Source organism: Engystomops pustulosus, chromosome 5, assembly GCF_040894005.1.
Source record: "Engystomops pustulosus chromosome 5, aEngPut4.maternal, whole genome shotgun sequence".
NCBI lineage: Eukaryota > Metazoa > Chordata > Amphibia > Anura > Leptodactylidae > Engystomops > Engystomops pustulosus.
Window position 1 is genome coordinate 181,114,527 of NC_092415.1, and position 20,927 is coordinate 181,135,453.

Sequence of the window (20,927 nt, forward strand, 5' to 3'; positions counted from 1 at the left end):
ACGGACCCTGCGCCTTACATATGAAATTATTCCATATATAAGGCCTTTTTTAGTAATGCGCCTTATAGTCCGGTGCACCTTATGACCCGGAAAATACGGTATATTTGCATCAATCATTGAGATTGATTTACGTTTGCTACACCAGGTTTTATGTATAATAAAAAGTTAGAGGGGTTTTTCCAAGCTTAAGGGTAAACCAAAAAAAATCCTTGTCCCCTCTTCCGACGTCTCCCAGCCTTTGGACCATTTGGTCCAAGTTGTATTTGGATATGTCAACTGATCCAATCGTAGGCCATAATGTTCACTTCTGAATACGCCATGCAGTGAGAGGGACAGCAAGGGACAGGAAGGGGACTGTCTGCTCAGGCCAAGATTTGAAGAGACACTGAGTTGACAGTCAAAAGAAAGAGGTGTGAGCCACTGGCAGCTTGGGAGAAAACCTGACTCTTCTCCTCAGAAGTTGACTCATCTCATTTGTATGTCAGAAAAATGTGTGTAATAAACTTACAGTGCCTCAGTGTCAAATAATTTTAGGTGATATGTGGAGGCATTTAAACCCTTTACCAGCAGCTTTTACTGGTGTGAAGGCTAAAATTCTGGTGACCGATGCTTATTAAATTGAGTGAGTTTTACATACTATGCATCTTATACTTTGGAGTGCTGTGATTTCTTACATTTTTATTGAAAAAAATATGTAAGACATGTGATAAATGTATGATTGCTAGAGATCAAACTTCTGGAACCTTCACCGACCTCCAAGAGGGAGTCGTGGATATATGTGACCACCAATCTATTCATTTTTGTAGGACTGATGGAGCTAACCGAGTACACTGCTCCGTCAGCCCTACAGTATCAAAAAGAGCAGTGGTCATGCACCCCCATTCCAGTATTCAGACTCCCATTAATACACTATAAATGTCTCATCTATTCTGTGATAAATGGTTTTCTTGGTGAACATTGATTCCCACTTGATTTAGATTGACAAACTGAGACTTGATTGATATTTATATAGACAGATAGATTTTCAGCCAGGGAACTAGGTAAGTAATTTTTTTAAGACCAAAAAAACTCAAAAACAGCAATATTCAACAAATTTAAAGAACAAATTTATTTTGTATTACGAAATTTCCCTGTATTCTATAGGATAACATATTGCAGAAAATAAACATGTATTACCATCTACAGCACTCAGCGGGTCCTTTGGGTTTTCCTGGCGAGAAGTGGATTTATAAATCAGTGCTCCAATTTTTGGCCTTGACAAGACTCGGCCTCTTGGTCTTGGAAGAAAAGATTTTATCCGATAACTATCCTCTTCTTCATTTTTAGGAAGCCCTCCATCCAGTTGACCAATTTGTGGAGGACGGTATTTATTGGTGTATAATGAAGAAAATGATGCTTTCCCTTTCGGATTTAGGCTATCAGGATTTTGAGATACTGTTTTTTGGGCCAGGTAGGTCTTCAAAGCTGCTAGTAAAGTCTTTTTTTCAAGGTCGGCTTCAGACTCTTGGGGTGGCTTTTCAACCAGAGTCTTAGGTAGGACATTTGAAGGTATCTCAAGAACTTTTTGATGGGAGGCTGGCGCAAATAACAGACCAGATGTTCCTTTTGAATTCTGAAAAAATCAGTTGACAAAGTTTATTGTCCGCAAGTAGAAAACAAGGAACAAAGAATAAAACATTTAGAGCAATATAATTGTCAATATTCCTATCGCAGGCAAATAACGGAGGCAAATTCTCAATTATGGAAGACAAATAAAGCAGAGGAAATAAATAAAAGCCAATTGGTCTTGCTGCAAATAATCTTTAATTAACAATTTTGTTCCCATATCCCTGAAGAAGCATTTGTTTATTTGTAAGAAACTTGATTTCCTGAGAGTGGAATAACATTAAAAATGGCAATCTACTAAATGAAAGAACGTCTAAACATTTTAAAACATACATGTAAAATCCTTATATCGAAGTGGAAAGGAAATAGTTGTATAAGAGAACAATTGATTAACATGTTTATACCTTTCAGATGCTTCAGTTTAAAGGGCTGTCCTTGTAGTGTCCATAAGACAAAATTGCAAATTGAATGTTTTCAAGATATAAAAACAGCATGTTTGGATGCCAATTTTTTAACAATAGCCTTATCCAGCGAAAGGACGGTCACGCTGACTACTGCACACATTTTATATCAAGCCCGAAAGCTCATAGCGGCACACTGGATCCAGCCTACTATCCCATCTTCTGCGGAATTACGTAGCAGATTAAGTAATTATATATGATTGGAGCGAGCGGTGTATAAAAAAAGGGCAGCGTTAAAGAAATTTGACACTACCTGGGGAAAATGGATGGCCGCTCCGGGATTACCAACTGGTGCCTTACTAAGGGATGCATTAATGCATGCATAGAGTTATCAAATATATAGGATGCTACTATAAGGAACATACTAATACTGGATAAGGTTTGTGTTTAGAAGCTCAGCCATTTTATCCGGTCGGTTGAATAATACATCACCTTGGTTTACTATTAATCTCGGTCTGGGATGGGTTGGATGGGGAGATGGGGGGGGGGGGTTATGATTATATGTTTGTATGTTCAGAACTGTTGTCATTTTCCTAATGTATCACCGATGTCTGTGCAATGTATTGTTTGTACTGGATCTGTGTAACGAAAATGGAAAATTGGTTAAGTAGTTAATAAAAATTACCTGATTTAAAAAAAAAAAAAAATAGACTTATCCACCACTTGCGCAGTAAAGTTGGTGTATTAGCTTTGCCTACATCTGTATTGTGTCCATGCACCAGGTTCCAGTTTGATGCCATACCTAAGCTGTGGGACATCAATCAAATCCAACTAACCCATATATACTTGTAGAGAATAATTCTTTCAATGACCGGAGCTCATGATCCCAAATATCGATTAGTGCATGATTCCTCCTTATTTGTATACAAAACACAAGGGATCACTAAGTCACCATTCAGACCAGAACCCGCAATATTCTCACTCCTGTCCTAGTCTCCTCCACTCACTGTATATGAGAGACATATCCAGACATAGTGTAGACAGTTTAAGAATTTAAAACATTTTATTTCAGGTTCTACTCACATAAATAGGTAAAAAATGCGCATATCAAAGTATTTCCACGAGGACGCCAAACCTTGCCCATATATACTTGCCTATAAGCTGAGGCCCCTAATTTTACCACAAAAAAACGGGGAAAACATATTGATTTCAGTAGGAAAGTCATTGGTCACTGCCTCCCCCCAGTACATAGCCTGCAAGTCGCCCAGCCCCCAGTAGTATGTAGTCAGCCTGATCCCAGTAGTATATAGCTAGCCTGCCTTCAGTATTATATAGCAAACCTGCTTCAGGAGTATATAGCCAGCCCCCAGCGGTATATAGCCAGCCAACCACCAGTAGTGTATAGCCACCCAGCCCCTGGTAGTTTATATCCTGCTAGGGCCTGGCTGGCTATAAACTACCAGTAGTATATAGGCAACCTGCCCTTAGAAGTATATAGCCAGCCCTCAGTAGTATATAGCCAGCCTGTCCTCAGTAGTATATAGCCAGCCAATCCCCGGTAGTGTATAGCCAGCCAGTCCCCAGTAGTATATATAGCCAGCCAACACCCCGTAGTGTATAGCCAGCCAACCCCCAGTAGTATATAGTTGGCCTGCCCTCAGTAGTTTATAGACAGCCACCTTCCCCCAGTATGCCCAGCACATAAAAGTAATAAACTCAGTACTCAGTATAAAAAAATAATTTCAGTACACACCTTTCCGACACCCCCTGCAGGTCCTCTTCTTGCTTCCTGTGCACTGGCAGTGACAGCCGAGCACACAATATGATGTCAAAGTGTGTGCGCAGCCAGCATGCACAGACCTGTTGCTGCCGGCGCAGAGGAAGCAAGAAGAGGACACGTGGTGGTGGGGGGGGGGGCATCGGAAAGGTGAGTACTGAGTTTATTTTTTTATATACCCGAGCATAAGATGAGTGGGAATTATTCAGCACAAAAATTGTGCTTAAAAACTCAGCTTATACTTAAGTATATACAGTAATAAAAAGTAACTGGTAGTGTGATAAATATTGTTTATATACCTCTGGCGAGACCTCTTGGTGACAAGTCTTCCTATAATGTAATACTCTCCAGAATTACCCAGAAACATATTCATTTCTGTGTTTGCCCCTGTATAGTAATCTATTTTATGTTAATATTTTATTTTGGGTTCTCTAACAATCCAGAGTATTTGATTATGGAGAAAGGGCTGTTAAGGTCAAATTATATGAAATTTACTATATTTTATAAGACTTCCATTTGTGTGCACCATAAATGTACTAATTTCTTCTCATATTATCCCAACAAATATTTGACTTGCGCGGCTATAAAGTATAATTACTGCGCCCACAACAGTCTTAATCATTTCAGTTCTATGTTTTATGCATAACAGTTAATTAGCAAAGATTACATTTAATATTGTTTTAGCTTTTCATCTGAAAAATGCTATTGTTGATGTCACAATGAAGTCCCAGCAGGTCACTTGTCTTCTTCTCATTAAATATAATTGCGCACAGTCTTTACATTTCAGTGAAATTATAACATTTTTGAGGATTTTTTTTTTTATTCCGTTGGATCAGAGGTCAGCATATATAAAAAAAACACATAAAAACATGGAACTGTAGATCACTGGTATAAAAAGAGCCTTGAATTAGTTATCATTTTATTGTATTAGATTTGCCCTTTAAAACATTTCTACCGTTTTACCAAGCAGAGTTACTTTTCAGCACAAATCAATAATATATAAAGGCTAAAAGACAGAGACATTCTAACAAGAACTTGGAATGTCGGCAGATTGAAAGCCAGAAATCCCTCATTTATTGAGTATTTTTCACATCATTCCCTCCTTCAGATTATTTTGAATACTTCAGTCTAAAGGTCAGATAAATAAAGTATCCATCGTAAACACTGTTTGCTTGACCCATGCATGGCAGAGCTGTGTGCACAAAGCCTGTATGTCCCTACAACTCCATAAAAGGAAGTCATAAGCTCAATGGGACCAATTGTGCATTGTGTGCCGGTCTTGATGATCAGCGCACCCTGTGAATCAATGGAAAGAAGAGGTTCCGACGACATGTAGCGGAATCAAAATTTATGCCTGGTGTAGCAGGCATAGATTTCAGCAATGACCTGTGACTAGAGATCAGCCAACCCAAACCTTAGATTCAACATCCTCCTTTCGGCATCTTCGTCTAACCTGGACATGTTGTTTGATGTGTTGCTTGGCTGAGATTTGCCAAGTAGATACCTGGTGGACAAATCTGGCCAATCACAGCCATGTTTAGTTGCTAGGGGCATAAAGCTGCTTGAATGGCCATCAAGCAACACGTCCAGGTTAGGCGTAGATGGCGAATGGAAAACACAGAACTTAACGTTTGGGTGCACTCATCTCTACTGGTGACATCTATTGTAAATTGTTATAGTACATTGTTCCCCACCGACTTTTACTAAAAGTGTCCCAAAAGGGGTAAAGTGTCTAAAATTCCATGATGTGTGCCTTCTATGGCAAAAGCTGGTACACAAACTACGATACATCGGGGTCAATGACTACTGCCATATAGTGCAGTTTTATTGCATCATGTAACAGATACACCCATTGTGAGCAGTGAATATAGCTGTACACCATACGTTACAAAAGTAAGGCTCCATAGACTTCTGGGGCTCCACCATTACAGTTCTGTACTTTGGGCACGAGTTCCACAACCCTATGCTATAGAATCCTATATGGCAATAATTCTAGGATTCTGAGTCCCTGGGTGGTATTTTGGCCAGAAAATATGGTCATATGGTCTGTTCTTATTATGCCAATTTGAAGTGGGCCTGTATCCTGTATGTGAATGGATGTGTCTTGGCATTTCCAGTAGATTCACTGTAAGCAGGAAAAATTATATTACAACATAAAAAGCTTAATATAACTATTAGATTTGGTCCTCAAGCAATGAAGCTTTGTACAGTACGATGTTATAGGTGACGTCATCATTGGAGAACTGCCAGTGACCACCACAGAAATTACCAGGGCCAACAGGGGGTTCCTTTTACAACACCGCCAGGTCTAATATTTGAGAAAATTCGAGATAAATTCCCCTTTAATTGTAGACGTAGTAATATATTTAGAAATAACCTTCATAGTCTATTCACTCATTTATACATTATACTACACAAATTGAACCTAAAAGATGCCCCCAATATTTAGCTGACCCAAATACTTCCCAAACCAAAGATTCCCCAAAATACTATGCTGACCAAAAAAGTATGCTAGCCACAGCTTCTCAGCATACCCGTCCTATCAGGGAAGATAATTAAAGTAAGGAGGTTTATTTCTAATTTTCCTTTTCTTAAATAATACAGTATTTGTCACCTTATTGTAATGCAGAAGTGCTTAGGAAGTTATTAATAATTTCTGAGGTTATTACCGTAATCACAGGCTTCTCACTCTTTGTCCTTGGGTAGAAGCTTGGAGCTACAGGCCGTGGCAGAATCCCAAGATACTGAAGATACTGATGAAAAGATTTGGCAAAATTCTTATTAGCTTCAGATTCATAATCTCTGTTGCTTTCAGAATTTATTGTTGAAACTCTGGAAGTGAAAGGAAAGCAATATTATAGAAATATAATTAATTTTTAATTGGAAAATCCATTCTTTTCTGCCGTTACCTTGTGATGCCTCCATTATTGAGTAACTCCCTTCTGCAGTTCATCAATTACATAACATTCTATCATACTTCCGTGCACTAGTTTTTTCTCTCTGGCTATCAGCCTATTTTTGGCATTTTTCTCATTTCTCCATGTTTGAAATCTGTGTAGGTACAAGGGAGTAATGAGGAGAAGCCCATATCTGTGTGTGTGTTTTAGGGTTCTGTCTTGTCTGGTCTCAGCCTTTATCCCACATGCTAAAGCACCAAATGTGTTTGGTTAATAGAACCCTGTCATCTATAACAGACACAATAACAGACACCCTCCGCCCAACGAGTAACACCACATACTGGCTCAAATCCGCTTCCTCGTTATGGAAATTGCTTCCTGAAAGTTTGGCAAAGTTGGCTATGCTCCATTGAAATAAGACACTGCCCACCACTATTTGGCCCCTGCCATCACCCTTTGGTCCTGCACACAGTGGGTGGGTTAACGTGGTTTAAAGTACAGTTTCCCCCTGAAGATTTGAAGAGAGACTGAGCTGTCAGTTAAAACAGTTCTATAGGATCTATAATCATTAGCTAGAGGCTAAGAGGGAACAATAATCATGGCAGAAACCTCCGATTTACTGCCATAGAGAGAAACCATTTTTCTTTTTTTTTAAATATGACAGAGGGGCACCATGACTGCTAATTTACGATTTATTCATGAGGAAAGGCGGTTGTGCACATCTTATTATTAAGGGGAGGCTACTGTTACTCATATACAGTGGAGACAGCTGTTGCTCAATTTATTCAGTGGAGACCGCTGCTGCTCAATTTATTCAGTGGAGGCTGCTGGACATTTTATTGAGTGGAAGCTGCTGCTGTTCATTTTATTGAGTGGAGGCTGCTGCTGGACATTTTATTGAGCGGAGGTTGCTGTTGTCCATTTCATTAAGTGGAGGCTGCTGCTGGACTTCTTATTGATGAGTGGGGTTGTGAGACAGTATCTTAATAAGGGAGGCTGCTGCTGGACATGAGGTGTATGAAGATGTATGAGTATGGTTCTATGAGTATATGTTTGTGTATCCTATATGTGTATTTTCGAATGTGTTATGTGTTGGATGGGGTGGCATGCAATTTTAATTATATGGGGACCCTGACCCAAAGTTCAAATCCGGGCCCACTGGTTTCTGGTTACACCACTTGTTATCATAAATCAATAAAATAGCCTAACAACTACATCTAATTATTGGGGGCTTTACAGCTTTTTTATTTGCTTCCTTTTTGCATTTTGTATGTAGCTCAGAGGAAAAAGTGTACAATAAATTCAGTCACAAGATTCTTACCTTGAATTGGTGGAAGCATCAGATGGAATTGAATCCGGTTGTCTTCCATAGACTTTCCGAATATTTGATAATTCATTCGCAATGATATGTTGAGTGTAATCATCTTTCCAAGTTAAACCTAAAGCGACAAACAAACGATTACAATTTTTTCAGCATCCTGCTAAAGAATATTAAGAGACTCAATCACATAATACATCTTTATTTTTCCTGAAAAAAAAAAAAGAAAATTACATTACCATTTACTTTTCGTTGATCTTATGAATTTATGAACTTTTACCACTCATTGAAAGGTTTTAGTTGCATTTTAAAAGCAACTGTTAAGATAAACAGAATCAAATAGAATTGGTTAATGATATAAAAAAACTTTGGCTTATTGACAAAAGTAAACCATGTGTAAGTGCCACACTGCTACAATGAGTAAAACTGTCACACTGCTACAATGAGTAAAACTGTCACACTGCTGAAATGAGTTTAAATTATAACTTTGCAGAAACAAGTAAAACCATCACTTTGCTATGTATGTATTTAAAAAGCAGAAACACTCCCCCCTCAAAGATTTTCTCACTATTATTGTGTTATCCAACCACCTGTCACCAGCTCTAGAGGTTTGTCAAACTTTGAATTGTGTGTCCAGAATACAGAGTACAGTATCTGCTGTTCCCCTTGATAAAACTAAATAAACTCTTGAAAAAATGTGAACAAGAGTTTAACATGAAGATACAAGGTAACAGGGACATCTAAAGTGTGTCTGTTTTTTCCTATTCTGCTACCCTATTTAAGTATAAGGCTGATCATTGTTTGTTATATATCTTGTACTTTACTGAATTATAACGTTCACGGAATGATTAAAGCTTTTTCAATCAAATGTGTAATTTCATGTGGTTTTTTTGTTTTTGTTGCAGAAATTTTCCAATTATACTTAATTTATTCGAAAACATATATGATGACTGCCAGGAATTTTCAGAACAAAACAATTATGGTAGAGATACACAAGGTTCTTTTCTCTGCAATAGATTGCAGTCAGAATGCTTTTTTTTGGTTTGCTTTTTTTTTTGCTTTGAAATGGCTTTAAAGCATACAGATTGATTGAAAGTTACGGAGTATTTTATGATCATGGTAGTAAAATGTATGTTGGGATTTCAATAGTATTGCCCCAACTTTAAAGGAAATCTACCACCAAAATCCAGCATGATAAACCAGGGACACTTACTCATAGATCCCGGCACTGTGATTGTGGTATCATAGTATCATAGTATATAAGGCTGGAAGGAGACGCAAGTCCATCAAGTCCAAACGCAAGTCCATCAAGTCCAAGTCCATCAAGTCTTATATTTGTTATCCGTGGCCTCCCTCCTAAAATCTACTGTAATATTCATTCTAATGAGCCTAAAGAGCTCTGGTGGGTGTTTCCAGAGCCCTCAGTGCTGTGGCTTCACAGGCTGTTGCAATGAGCAGAGCTGGTCTCCCCTCCCCTGCACTTCCTGCTGCTGCTATATTACACAGACAGAGGAAGAGGGCAGGGGGTCTGGTGAGAGATGTCCTGCACAATGTAGCCTGTGAATTTGAAGAACTGTTGGGCTTTGGTAACTCCTCCAGAGTTCTTCAGGCCCATTTGCATAATTTTAAAAGTTGATAGCAAAAATAAGAAGATTGCTGCATTCACAGGGATTTATTGTTTTATATTTTGTTTTACAGGGTTTTTTTACTTTTTAATAGTCCCACTATGAACAAGAAATCATCTGATTGCTTGTTGATTATAATACCCTGCAATACTAACGTATCTGCAATAAGGATGCAGACCCTTAGGCTGACACAGTGGGGCATATTTATCACACGAGCGCCAGCGTATGATCGCCCCGCTGCTGCCAATTCGCAACCCGATACATCAAGAAAAAAACGCAGCTGGCGACTTTTCACAGTAACACCCCACGCCAGCCCACTCCGGTCCGGCCGCGCCCCCTGCTCGGCCGGCCGCTCCCCCCCTTCACGCCCCACTGGTGTGAAGGTGGCAGATTGGGGAAAATAATCGCAAAACCTAGCAATAAGCTAGCATTTGCGATTATTTCAGGGCCTTTGCGCCACTGGTGGTGTGCAGAGGTCCTGATAAATATGCCCCAGTGCCTGTAAGATCCTGTCATGGGGGTGAGCAGTCCCACAGGCAATTTAAATGCTGCGAGCCTGGGTGTTATATGGGGATGTCAGCTGCTAGTTACAGACACTTGGTGCTTCCGGATGCTGATTCAGCTCCAGTAAAAAAAAAATGATGTCTTGTTTTGTTACTGCTGTGTTTTATGTATTTAAATCCAATGCTCCATTTATAAAATATGTCCCTGAGCAGATACCAGCCACGATGGAGGCAACCTTTTTTTTCCCTAAGGAGGAGTCTCTCTGTGCATTATGGAAATAAAAAATGTCTTTCCCTTATTTCAACCAAAAATCACCTGTTAATTAGCTGATATATGAACTTGTTGAAATATATAAACGCATACATTTGTGCAAAAATAACACAGAATGTGCCACTGTAATGGAGCATCTCTGTTTTAATATTAAAGGGGTTGACCACTTTACTTCATGTTTATTGTAATGTGTGTGTAAACGTAAGGATTAGGATATTAGGTAATTTACATATTTATATATTAAAATAATTTAATATATATATATATTAAAAGTTCTTCACCGCTTTCTTAGGGTACATTCACATGGCTGCAGCTGGTCGGGCATACCGCTGTGCACTGGAGAGGAGGAGGGGTGACCCCCCCCCCCCCCTCCATAGAGAAAACCGCTGCACGACCACACACACGGGGAAAGATAGAGCATGCTCCATCTTTTCCATGTGTAAGGTACGGAACGGCGCGGAACATGTGTGGCACCGTACCGCCATTGGGCAGCAATTGCTGTCTATGGCCGCAGATGGAGGGTCATGTGATCTGATCTCTATCTGTCCATGACAATCTACCTTCCAGAACCTTAAGATTTTCTTCATGAATACAAACATAACAAACATACATTACATTACATTAAAAAATGTAAAATAGCCATGCCCTTTAATTTTTCTAATTGTGGGACAGTAAGTCTTGAAAATATGTGTGAAGCTATAATGAAGGTGGATCACTGCTATGTAAACATGAAAAAGAAATTTGCCAATGGTTCTAATGTTGCCCAAAAATAGTCGCTCTTCGCTGTTGTACTCCATAATAAATAAATTAAGGTTTCACAGTCACATCCTGTGTCTGACAAGACATCTTCCATTATAGCAACAAAACCAGAAACTAATGTTGAGTAGTAACGTATGGTAGTTTCCCGTGTCCTTTGTCTGCAGTACTACACCTCGCCACTGCTCTTGGCTCTCAACCCAATTATAATAATTTACTTTCCCTGGATGAACAGGATCACAGTGATTCTCTTTTGAACACATTAATTCCATGTCACTACCATGTGGGACACCCCGCTACCGATTAACCATCCCTGCTGGAGACCTGTCAACATTGTGTACTCTCGATCCCTTGAATTCCCACAATGAACAATGAGAGCCACACACTTCACATGGCCTATCTATGAGGATAACAAATTGTTGGAAGTGTTCGGCTGACGTGTTGTAAAAAGTTACTGCTCGCTTCATTACATTTATGTCTCCAATATGATGAATCGCACCAACCAGATAATCCGCACTGTCCGCCCATACAAGCGCAAGGCTGTTCCAATAAAGAGATTGTCCATGAGAGAAAAAAAAATAGAAGTGAAACAAGTGCGGAGTCTGAGAGCACGGGTCTTGTGTTACTGCAACATATTATCAGTGCATTATACCAAGCCATTCTTATTACCTAGTAAAGAGTAAAAAATGTATAGACGGTCATTGTCTGTTGAGATGATCAGATGATCAATGTTTTTTTTTTATCTTTGGATTTCCAAACTTTAAAGAAAATCATTGTAACAGTACAGGGGGCTTGTTTTTTTGGAAGACAAGATGTATATTTTAATTGAATGGTGTTGGGAATAATTATTACGGTATGTAAATTTATATATTTATTGTTTTTAATGTATCTTTTTGGACGGTTTTGATGGGTCAAAATGATAACTTTTGGCATTAAAAATACAGTGGTATGATATATACATTTAAAATATGCATATCTTCTAATAAATAAAAACATTTTTTACAGAGGGGCTTTCCATTTTATTAAGCTGACAAAAGTTAACAAAATTGAATGCAATGCGATAGGTCCTAGACCTAGATTATGTATGTGGCACGTGAGGGAGAATAAAAGGCGTATTCTCATTTGGAGAATAATGTACGTACTGTACAATATAATTTTTTTCTCCTTTACAGTCTTTATCTCTGGCAATGCAGATTGTCTGAGACACACAGGAACCCCCAGAAGAAACCCCCAGAAGAGGGTTTAAGGTGCCATATTTTTCAAAGGGTGTTATTAGGAACCTATCCAGCACAACCACAGACAAACTTGAAGCGAACTGTTAAACAGGGTAAGTGGTGGTGAACTCACCGTGCACTATCGCTTTGGACTAGAGCCCTGCCTACAGCGGATAAACCGCCACTATCAGGAATCTGCTAATAAACCCTGAGAGACCCTGCAAGGTAAGAGGAAAACTTACTTTGTCAAGGCAATAAACGAACACAAGTCTGAGTCAGGGAAAGCCGGGAAGCAACAGGAGAAACAACACTCAAGGCTCATTCACACGCCTGTCTGTGGGGATATATATTTGCGGCCGCAAATTATACGTCCCATAGATGTCAATGGCAACCCGGTGGTGGTACGGTGCCACACATGAGTGGGACTGTTCTGCACCGTACACCGGAAAAAGACAGAGAATGCTCTATCTTTTCCTGTGTGTGCGGCCATGCGTTGCTGTTTTCCATGGAGGGGGTCACCTCCTCTTCCTCTCCAGCACACGGCCGTATGCCTACCCGGCGTGCATACCACCGTGTCAATGTACCCTAAGTCAGAAAGAAATGAGTCGAATCCAAGATAACTGTTAGGCACAGTACGTTCAAATAAACGTAGCAGAGGTCAGATGCACAAAGTAGCAAACTGATAACGATAGATACAAAGTGTAGCAACCTGCAATCAGAACTGGTTAGATATAAAAGGACTTCCTGGAAACTGCCCCCAGCAGCTAAGTGGTTCAGCCATTCATTACTCAAACCCAGGCACAGCATTCTGCCAGCTGAAGAAAGGGAGGGGTGAGAGCTATTTACCCCTCCCCTCTCCATGGGCAGCTGCACTGTTAGTCCCTATCCACTAAATAGGGCCTAACTTGCTGACTGGAGGGGGTCTCAGTGATGAGACCTTGGTTCGACCCCTCTTTACTCCCAGGGATGAGCTGAGCAGCCAATCACTCATATCGGGGCTGCGCTGTTCATCTCTATGGAGCTGACGGAGATTGCCGAGTACGGTGCTTGGCAGTTTCATACAGATGAATGGGGCAGCCCGGCCAAGCACAGACGCTTGTTCCGCTCATTTTGTGGAGGGACGAGGGGTCTGATGGAGGTAAATCGGAAACCCCGTTCTTGTGATCATCACTGAAACCCCCACCAATCAGCAAGTTAGGCCTTATCCTGATGATAGGGCCTAACTTGTTTTGTAGAAAAAAACGCTTTAAGTACTGCTCCATTCAAACTACTCCATATAACAGTTTAGTAGTGAAGAAGGACTGGGAATTTGTACAAACTGCTTAACTCATAAGGGGGATTTATCAATCTGATGGGTTTGTTGTGCTTGTTTTTGAGCCTAAAAAGTTGAATGGCTGTAATTATGTCATTTTTGGCACATAAAGGTGCAATTACATATAGATGTATCTCCCCCACAGTGTCATATTATTGAAGAGATTTTTGCACAAAAAAAAAAACAAAAAAAAACAAAACACTCATTCATTTGATGGAGCATAAGTAAAGGCCTCAGGCCCCTTCTACACTGGCGTTTTTCACGCGCGAGTTCTGCGCGTGCATTTGACGCGCAGAACTCGCATTGCACTCTGTCCCATTGTATTCAATGGGTCTTTCTCCATTTGCGTGGTTTTCAACGCGCGTGCTTGCGTTCGTTTGCACGCGCGTCAAAATCGCAGCATGCTCTATTTTTGCGATTCACGCGCATTTTTCACGCCCCATTCAAGTCTATGGGGACGTATCAAAAACGCATTGCACTCGCAAACATTGCAAGTGCAATGCGAGTGCAATGCGTTTTAAACGTAAGGGTTGCTAGGTGACCAGTATAACAGTATTTCCCCTGCTCGCGAACGATCATTTAATTAAAAAAACACAATGAAGAACAGTGAAGAATAGAATAAAACCAGTGAACACAGTGAACACAGTGACCACAGGATCATTTAAGATAAAAACACAGTGCAGAACACAGTGCAGAATAGATTACAGATGTTCGGCACATCTGCTTACTTGTCGGGAGATACGCGCGGAGCGGTGCGAACAAAATAGCATGTGAAGAACAATATATATGTGTGAAGAAGACATTGCAGATGCATGGAAACATCTGCAATGTGTTCTTTACACACATATATATTGTTCTTCACATGCTATTTTGTCATCTGCTAACTTGTCGGGAGATAATATACGCGCGCGGAACAGTGAAGAATAGATCGCAGATGTTTGCAACTTATCAGAAGACATTATTTTTCAATTAAATAAAACATTTTATTCCCGAACCTTGGTCCCTTTGAAAAAGTCCCATTGACTTAAAAAAACGCGCGTGAAAAACGCAACGAAAACGCAAAAAAACGCGAACAAAAATGAAACAAAAACGCAGCAAAAACGTCAGTTTTTCACGCATTGCACCCGCACGTGAAACGCAACGCTAGTGTGCAAGAGGCCTCACACTCCTTATTTTGGCTGGAAGGAGTTAAGGTAACACAAAGTATTTGGATTGTTAATGTGTGTTCTGAGGAGGAGATAATAAATGACTTGTCCGGTCTGAAGAGAGATTGTTTTCTGCAGAACAGATGCTCTCCTGGACCCAAATACCAGACTTGTTATAATGACCGCAGCACCTAAATCCCAGAGGAAATCAGTCATTTTGGGAATCGTTTATCAAAATCCCTGCTGGAAAAAAATGATTCTAATTTACATTCTTAATCAAACAGTCCTCATTACAGGAAGTGCGCTCTATCGCCGCTACTGATCGCTGCGGAGTTTATTACTTTATTTCCATTTGGTGTCATTTATTTTTGGGCATTATTTTGAAGCATTTTATTGATTTACAGAGTACTGCGGTGAAAATGGACAGTAAATGAAATTTGTGTCTAATGTACATGTATTGGGAGATACCAGAACACTTTACTGTGGTTTATAACTTAGCCACAGCCACTTCAAGGCTTTTTATGTATACACTACAGTGCAAGCTGCAGAATGTTGTGGATACCACAGATGAACATTCTGCAGCTTGTTATGCAGTGTAAAAAAAAATATTTTTTCGGACTATAAAACACTTTTTAACAAGAAAAAATTCATGCTTATAGGCTCTATGGGGCAGATTTACTTACCCGGTCCATTCGCGATCCAGCGGCGCGCTCTCTGCGGTGGATTCAGGTCTTCCGGCGATTCACTAAGGTAGTTCCTCCGACGTCCACCAGGTGTTGCTGCTGCACTGAAGTCCTCCGAGGTCCGCCGGAGTTCACAATCCTATTCCTGGTGCAGGTAAGCGCGTGTCCAGCGACACTTTTTTTTAAAATGCGGCGGTTTCTCCGAATCCGTCAGGTTTTCGTTCGGCCAGGCCCCCCGATTTCCATCACGTGCACGCCGGCGCCGATGCGCCACAATCCGATCGCGTGCGCCAAAAACCTGGGCAATTCAGGAAAAAAATCAAAGCAAATCTGAAATATTCGGGTAATACGTTGGGAAAAAGCGAAGTTGAGAATGGGACTGGGTATTTTATTTGTATCTATCTCTCTCTGACTCTATCTCAGATTTTTTTTCTGTCTCTGAGTGTCTCTGACTTTTTGTTTGTGTTTGTTTTTGACTTTCTCTGGCACTGACCATCCCCGACTGTGTCTGTTTTTGACCGCTTCTGTTTCTGAGTGTCTCCGACTGTGTCTCTCTGTCTCCAACTGACTCCAGGTTTCTCTGACTGTCTCTGATTGTCTCTGACTTTCTCAGACTGTGTCTTTCGCTGACTTTCTCAGACTGTCTCTGATTGTCTCTGACACTGTCTGCCTACGATTGTCTCTGACTGTCTACAATTGTCTCTTAACGTCTCTGACTGTGACTGCCTCTGACCGCCTCTGGATTTGTCTCTGACTGTCACTTTCTCTATGATTTAAGAGAAGTGTATGAGAGTATACACTGACCTATGTATTAATGACCTGTGGCAAAACAGCAACCAATTACGGCTCAGCTTCTAACTGCCACAGCAATGGCTCCAATATATGGTGGTTAATGAGTGGATTTTGGAAAGTTTGGGGTGAAAATTTCATCTGAAAACCTTCATGCCATATGCTGTCTCAGTCCCTGTCACAACCTGTCTGTCTCTCTTTCTCTATCCATCTTACCTTACACATAAGCTGTTTTATACTTACTGCCTGTAGAAGCCAAACAAAGCTCAGAGCTCATATTAATGACTTTTGGTAGAACAGCAACCAATCACGGCTCAGCTTCTAACTGCCATAGCAGAAGACAATGGCTCCTCTATATGGTGGTTATTAAGCAGTAAATAACTGCTCTTAGCTATAACAAAATAGAATGGGTTAACAAAAAATATTTTATATCTATCTATAGACTGCCAGAGACAGACAGTCAGAAACAGTCTGAGACAGTCTCTTTCAGTAATTGTCTGTCTCTGGCACTCTCATTCCAGTGACTGTCTGTCTCTGGCACTCTCATTCCAGTGACTGCCTGTCTCGGGCACTCTCATTCCAGTGACTGTCTGTCTCGGGCACTCTCATTCCAGTGACTGTCTGTCTCGGGCACTCTCATTCCAGTGACTGTCTGTCTCGGGAACTCTCATTCCAGTGACTGTCTGTCTCGGGAACTCTCATTCCAGTAACTGTCAATATCGGCCACTCTCATTCCAGTAACTGTCTATATTGGCCACTCTCATTCTAGTGACTGTCTCTAGCAGACTCTTTCAGTGACTGTCTGTCTCAGGCACCGACCAGGGGTGTTTCCGGTAAGTCTTGGCTGCAATATGCAGCCAAGACTTACAGGCTATGGAGAGGGCTCAGCTCTGTACCAGCACACAAAGGAAGGGGTTAATCAATATGAAAGCAGCGCTGGGGTCCTGGTTTCAAGTCCCAACCAGGTCAACATCTGCAAAGAGCTTGTATGTTCTCTCCGTGTTTGCGTGGGTTTCCTCCGGGTCCTCGGTTTCCTCTCACGCTCCAAAAACAAACTGGTAGGTTGATTAGATTGTGAGCCCCTTGGTAACAGGGACACATTTGGTAAGCTCTGTGCAGCGCTGTGTAATCTGTGTGCACTATATAAATAAAGGAATATAAAATATAGCTCACAATAAAAAGTATTGTTGGATTATCAATAAAATATGTGTGGCATCTAGATCAGCCGTAATTAAGAAGAGGAAAAGGGCAGCTACCCAGACAATTTAGGAGGTTATTTCCCAGGTAAATGAAACTTGGCATTTTGAGTAATTTATGTGGGAAAAAGGGAATATTAGATTAAAGAACTTCACTGACCTATGTGCAGGCTGGCCAGGCTACATACAAATATAATTGATGGAAAAGAAAAGAAAATGTATGTCTAGTTAACACTCCATGGAAATATTTTCTCTCTTCTTATTCTCTCTCTTTCTTAATCTGCATTACTGTTTCTTCATTTCCCTACACAATTTTATTCTCTTGATCTAATACAGAATATATTGAATTAATTATATATTGATTACCTTTATATAAATAAAGATTTGAGAAGAAAAAATAGAGGACACCACGGTCAGCAACATTTATCCAATTTTATGGGATAGGTGATAGATGTTAGATGTGAAGGAATCCCAGCAGTCAGACCACCCCCAGTCTAACATTTATCATCCGTCCTGTGGATTTACTGTACTTTAGTCTTAGGCTACCATAAACAGCTTCAGCAGTTATCAAATGCGTCTGCAATTACCGTATATACTCGAGTATAAGCCGACCCGAGTATAAGCCGAGACCCCTAATTTCAACACAAAAAACTGGGAAAACCGATTGACTCGAGTATAAGCCGAGGGTGGGAAATGCATTGGTTACAGCCTCCCAGTATATAGTCTGCCAGCCCCTGTAGCATACAGCCTGCCCAACCCCTGTAGCATGCAGCCTGCCCAGCCCCTGTAGCATACAGCCTGCCCAGCCCCTGTAGCATGCAGCCTGCCCAGCCCCTGTAGTAGCAAAAAAAACTGTACTCATCTTTCCGACGTCCCCCATAGGTCCTCTTCTGGCTCAGACTGTCTCCTATGGGTGACGTCAGAATGGTGAGTTTTGTCTTTGTTTTTAGTTGACTCGAGTATAAGCCGAGTTAGGGTTTTTGAGCACAAATTTTGTGCTGAAAAACTAGGCTTATACTCGAGTATATAAGGTAAGCAACATTTTTAAAATCCAGTTGTCACAGAGACCAGAAATAGATTGTCTGAGGTTACAATTATAATATATACCAGTGATGGCAAACCTTTTAAAGACCGAGTGCCCAAACTACAACAAAGACCCGCTTATTTATTGCAAAGTGCCAACACAAATTTAATTTGTGATTTATACTCCCTTCTCTGTCACAGTTTTCATTGATACCAGCACCTGAGGTCACCAATAAAGCAGAAAATAGTCCCAGGTAGCGCTGTCACTTTAAAATAGCTCTGTGCACAGCAAGTCCTGGGCTGTCTGGGACTGCAGGAAGATACCTGGAGTCATCTCTGGTGATGGCCTGAGTGCCGACAGAAAGGGCTCTGAGTGCCACCTCTGGCACCAGTGCCATAGGTTAGCCATCACTGATATATACAGTTCCGCCTTACATAAAAATTCAACTTTAGAACTCTAAATTCAACTTTAGAACCTATCTTGTACGTGACCTGGGCACTGCCTGTATTTACAAAGTACAATAGAAGAAGTGAAGAAAATGCATAAAAAATAAATTACTTTACAAAACAAACTAGTTTCTATGGACAGTTTCCCTTTTTTTAATGTCGCTTTCTATTTTCATCTATAATCAAAGCTGCTTAAAGGAAAACTACCACCAGGATGAAGGATTGTAAACCAAGCACACTGACATACTGGTGTGTGCCAACTCTGGCAGGATCCACTCTTCTTGCAGCTTTCTATGTCCTTGTTTTTAGGGAAAAAAAGGCTTTAAAAATTATGCAAATGAGCTTGAAGGGCTCCAGGCTCCATTAACATCTATGGAGTCTGGAGCCTCTTATGCTCATTTGCATATATCTAAGCTTCCTATTCCCTAGTTTTTACAAAAAAAAGCAAATGAGCAATAAGGGGTTCCGGCTCCATAAATGTTAATGCAGCCTGGAGCCCCTTGAGCTCATTTGCATAATTTTGAAAGCTTTTTTTTCTAAAACAAGGACACTGAAAGCTTAAAGAAGATTTAATACATTATTAATTCTTCCGACCGAACCAGCATTTGCTGCCAGTTGATATGTAAATGAAATGTTTGGTAATATCCCTTTTCCACTTACGTAGAATACAAGGAGAGAATTCTTCAAAATTCTTCATTCATTAGGGAAGTAATAGAAAATATGTCCCAAAATCTTATGTCACACCACAAATTATATAAATAAGTGAAGCATTGATTCTGGGGATGATGAGATCCCTCGCTGTTGAGGTCATTGATATCTACAAAATAATTGTATTAAAACAGTAATTAATAGGAATGTTATTTAGAGACTGGATGTTGCTAACACTTATTAACAACTTGTGCGCTATTTTAGAAGTCGTCTTGACTAATATACATTTTTTTTCTCTAGGTAGATTTTCTTTGTATTCTAGAATTTAACAACAAATAATGATCAGGAAAAAGAAGAATAAAGGTGAATCAATAGGTAGTAAGAAATATAGCATTAATTCAATAGTGAAAGTGCAGATGATTATAGTGAACTTTTAATATACTTTAGCAAATGAATCTGTTCATGTGCCCTTCTTTTTCCTCTGCCTTTCTTCCTTATTTAAGCAGTTTCTGTCCTGTATTTACTGACAGCTGAGAGATAAAGGAACCAGATGAATTGTCTAATGACTTAACTCTTTACAGACAGTCTTTGGATAGCCTAATCTCCTCAGAGAGATGAATTGTCAAAGGAAATACTCTCTAGGTATAGAAAAAGATAATCTTTAGCATCTTTTCCTTATCTCGATGCTGTGGGTAACTTCAAATACACTGCTCACTACAGGAGAAAGAAGCAGAGAAGTAGCTTACTTAATGGAATCTATTATAAACTTTACTATTATCAACTGTACATTTGCTTTAATGGTTTAGTTAAACTTTAACCCCTTACCGACATGTGACGTCAGCTCCCGCTGTATGAATAATGCTCCATACAAGGTAAGCATTTGCTGCATATGGTAATGATCGCAGGTGTTAAACCTGTAAATACCTCCGGCAAAGCTGCCAGAGGCATTTAAATCCCGACAGTGGTGCGTGTGGGTGTCGCCATGTTGGATTTGATCACAGCCCACTGTGAAATCATTGGAAGGCGATCGGTTATTATGACAGCCTCGGGACATACAAAGGCCCAAGGCTGTCTGATTTTAACCCATGTCTTACAGTTAAATTAAAAAACTCTAAAAATTCAAATCCTCCCCTTTCCCTAGAACTATATAAATATATAAATATAAATAAACAGTAAAAATCATAAAAATGTTAGGTATCGCCTTGTCGCAAAATGTCTGATCTATCAAATATAATAACGTTTTTTCCCTGGAGTTTCTCCCCGTGAAGCATCCAAAGTAGAAAATGCCACTTTTTTGCCATTTAAAAAAAAAGTGAT

At 40.1% G+C, this 20,927-nt stretch overlaps 1 protein-coding gene across 1 annotated transcript in view; it reads right to left on the minus strand.

Moving 5' to 3' along the window:
* Positions 1-20,927, minus strand: part of PTPRN2 (protein tyrosine phosphatase receptor type N2) — a 644,507-nt gene that overhangs the window by 448,750 nt on the left and 174,830 nt on the right. Inside the window, exons 4-6 of the mRNA XM_072153967.1 lie at positions 8,002-8,119; positions 6,453-6,615; positions 1,177-1,612 (exon numbers count right to left, since the gene is read on the minus strand). Of these exons, the coding sequence (XP_072010068.1) occupies positions 1,177-1,612; positions 6,453-6,615; positions 8,002-8,119 (717 nt within the window). The remainder of the gene's footprint in view (positions 1-1,176; positions 1,613-6,452; positions 6,616-8,001; positions 8,120-20,927) is intronic.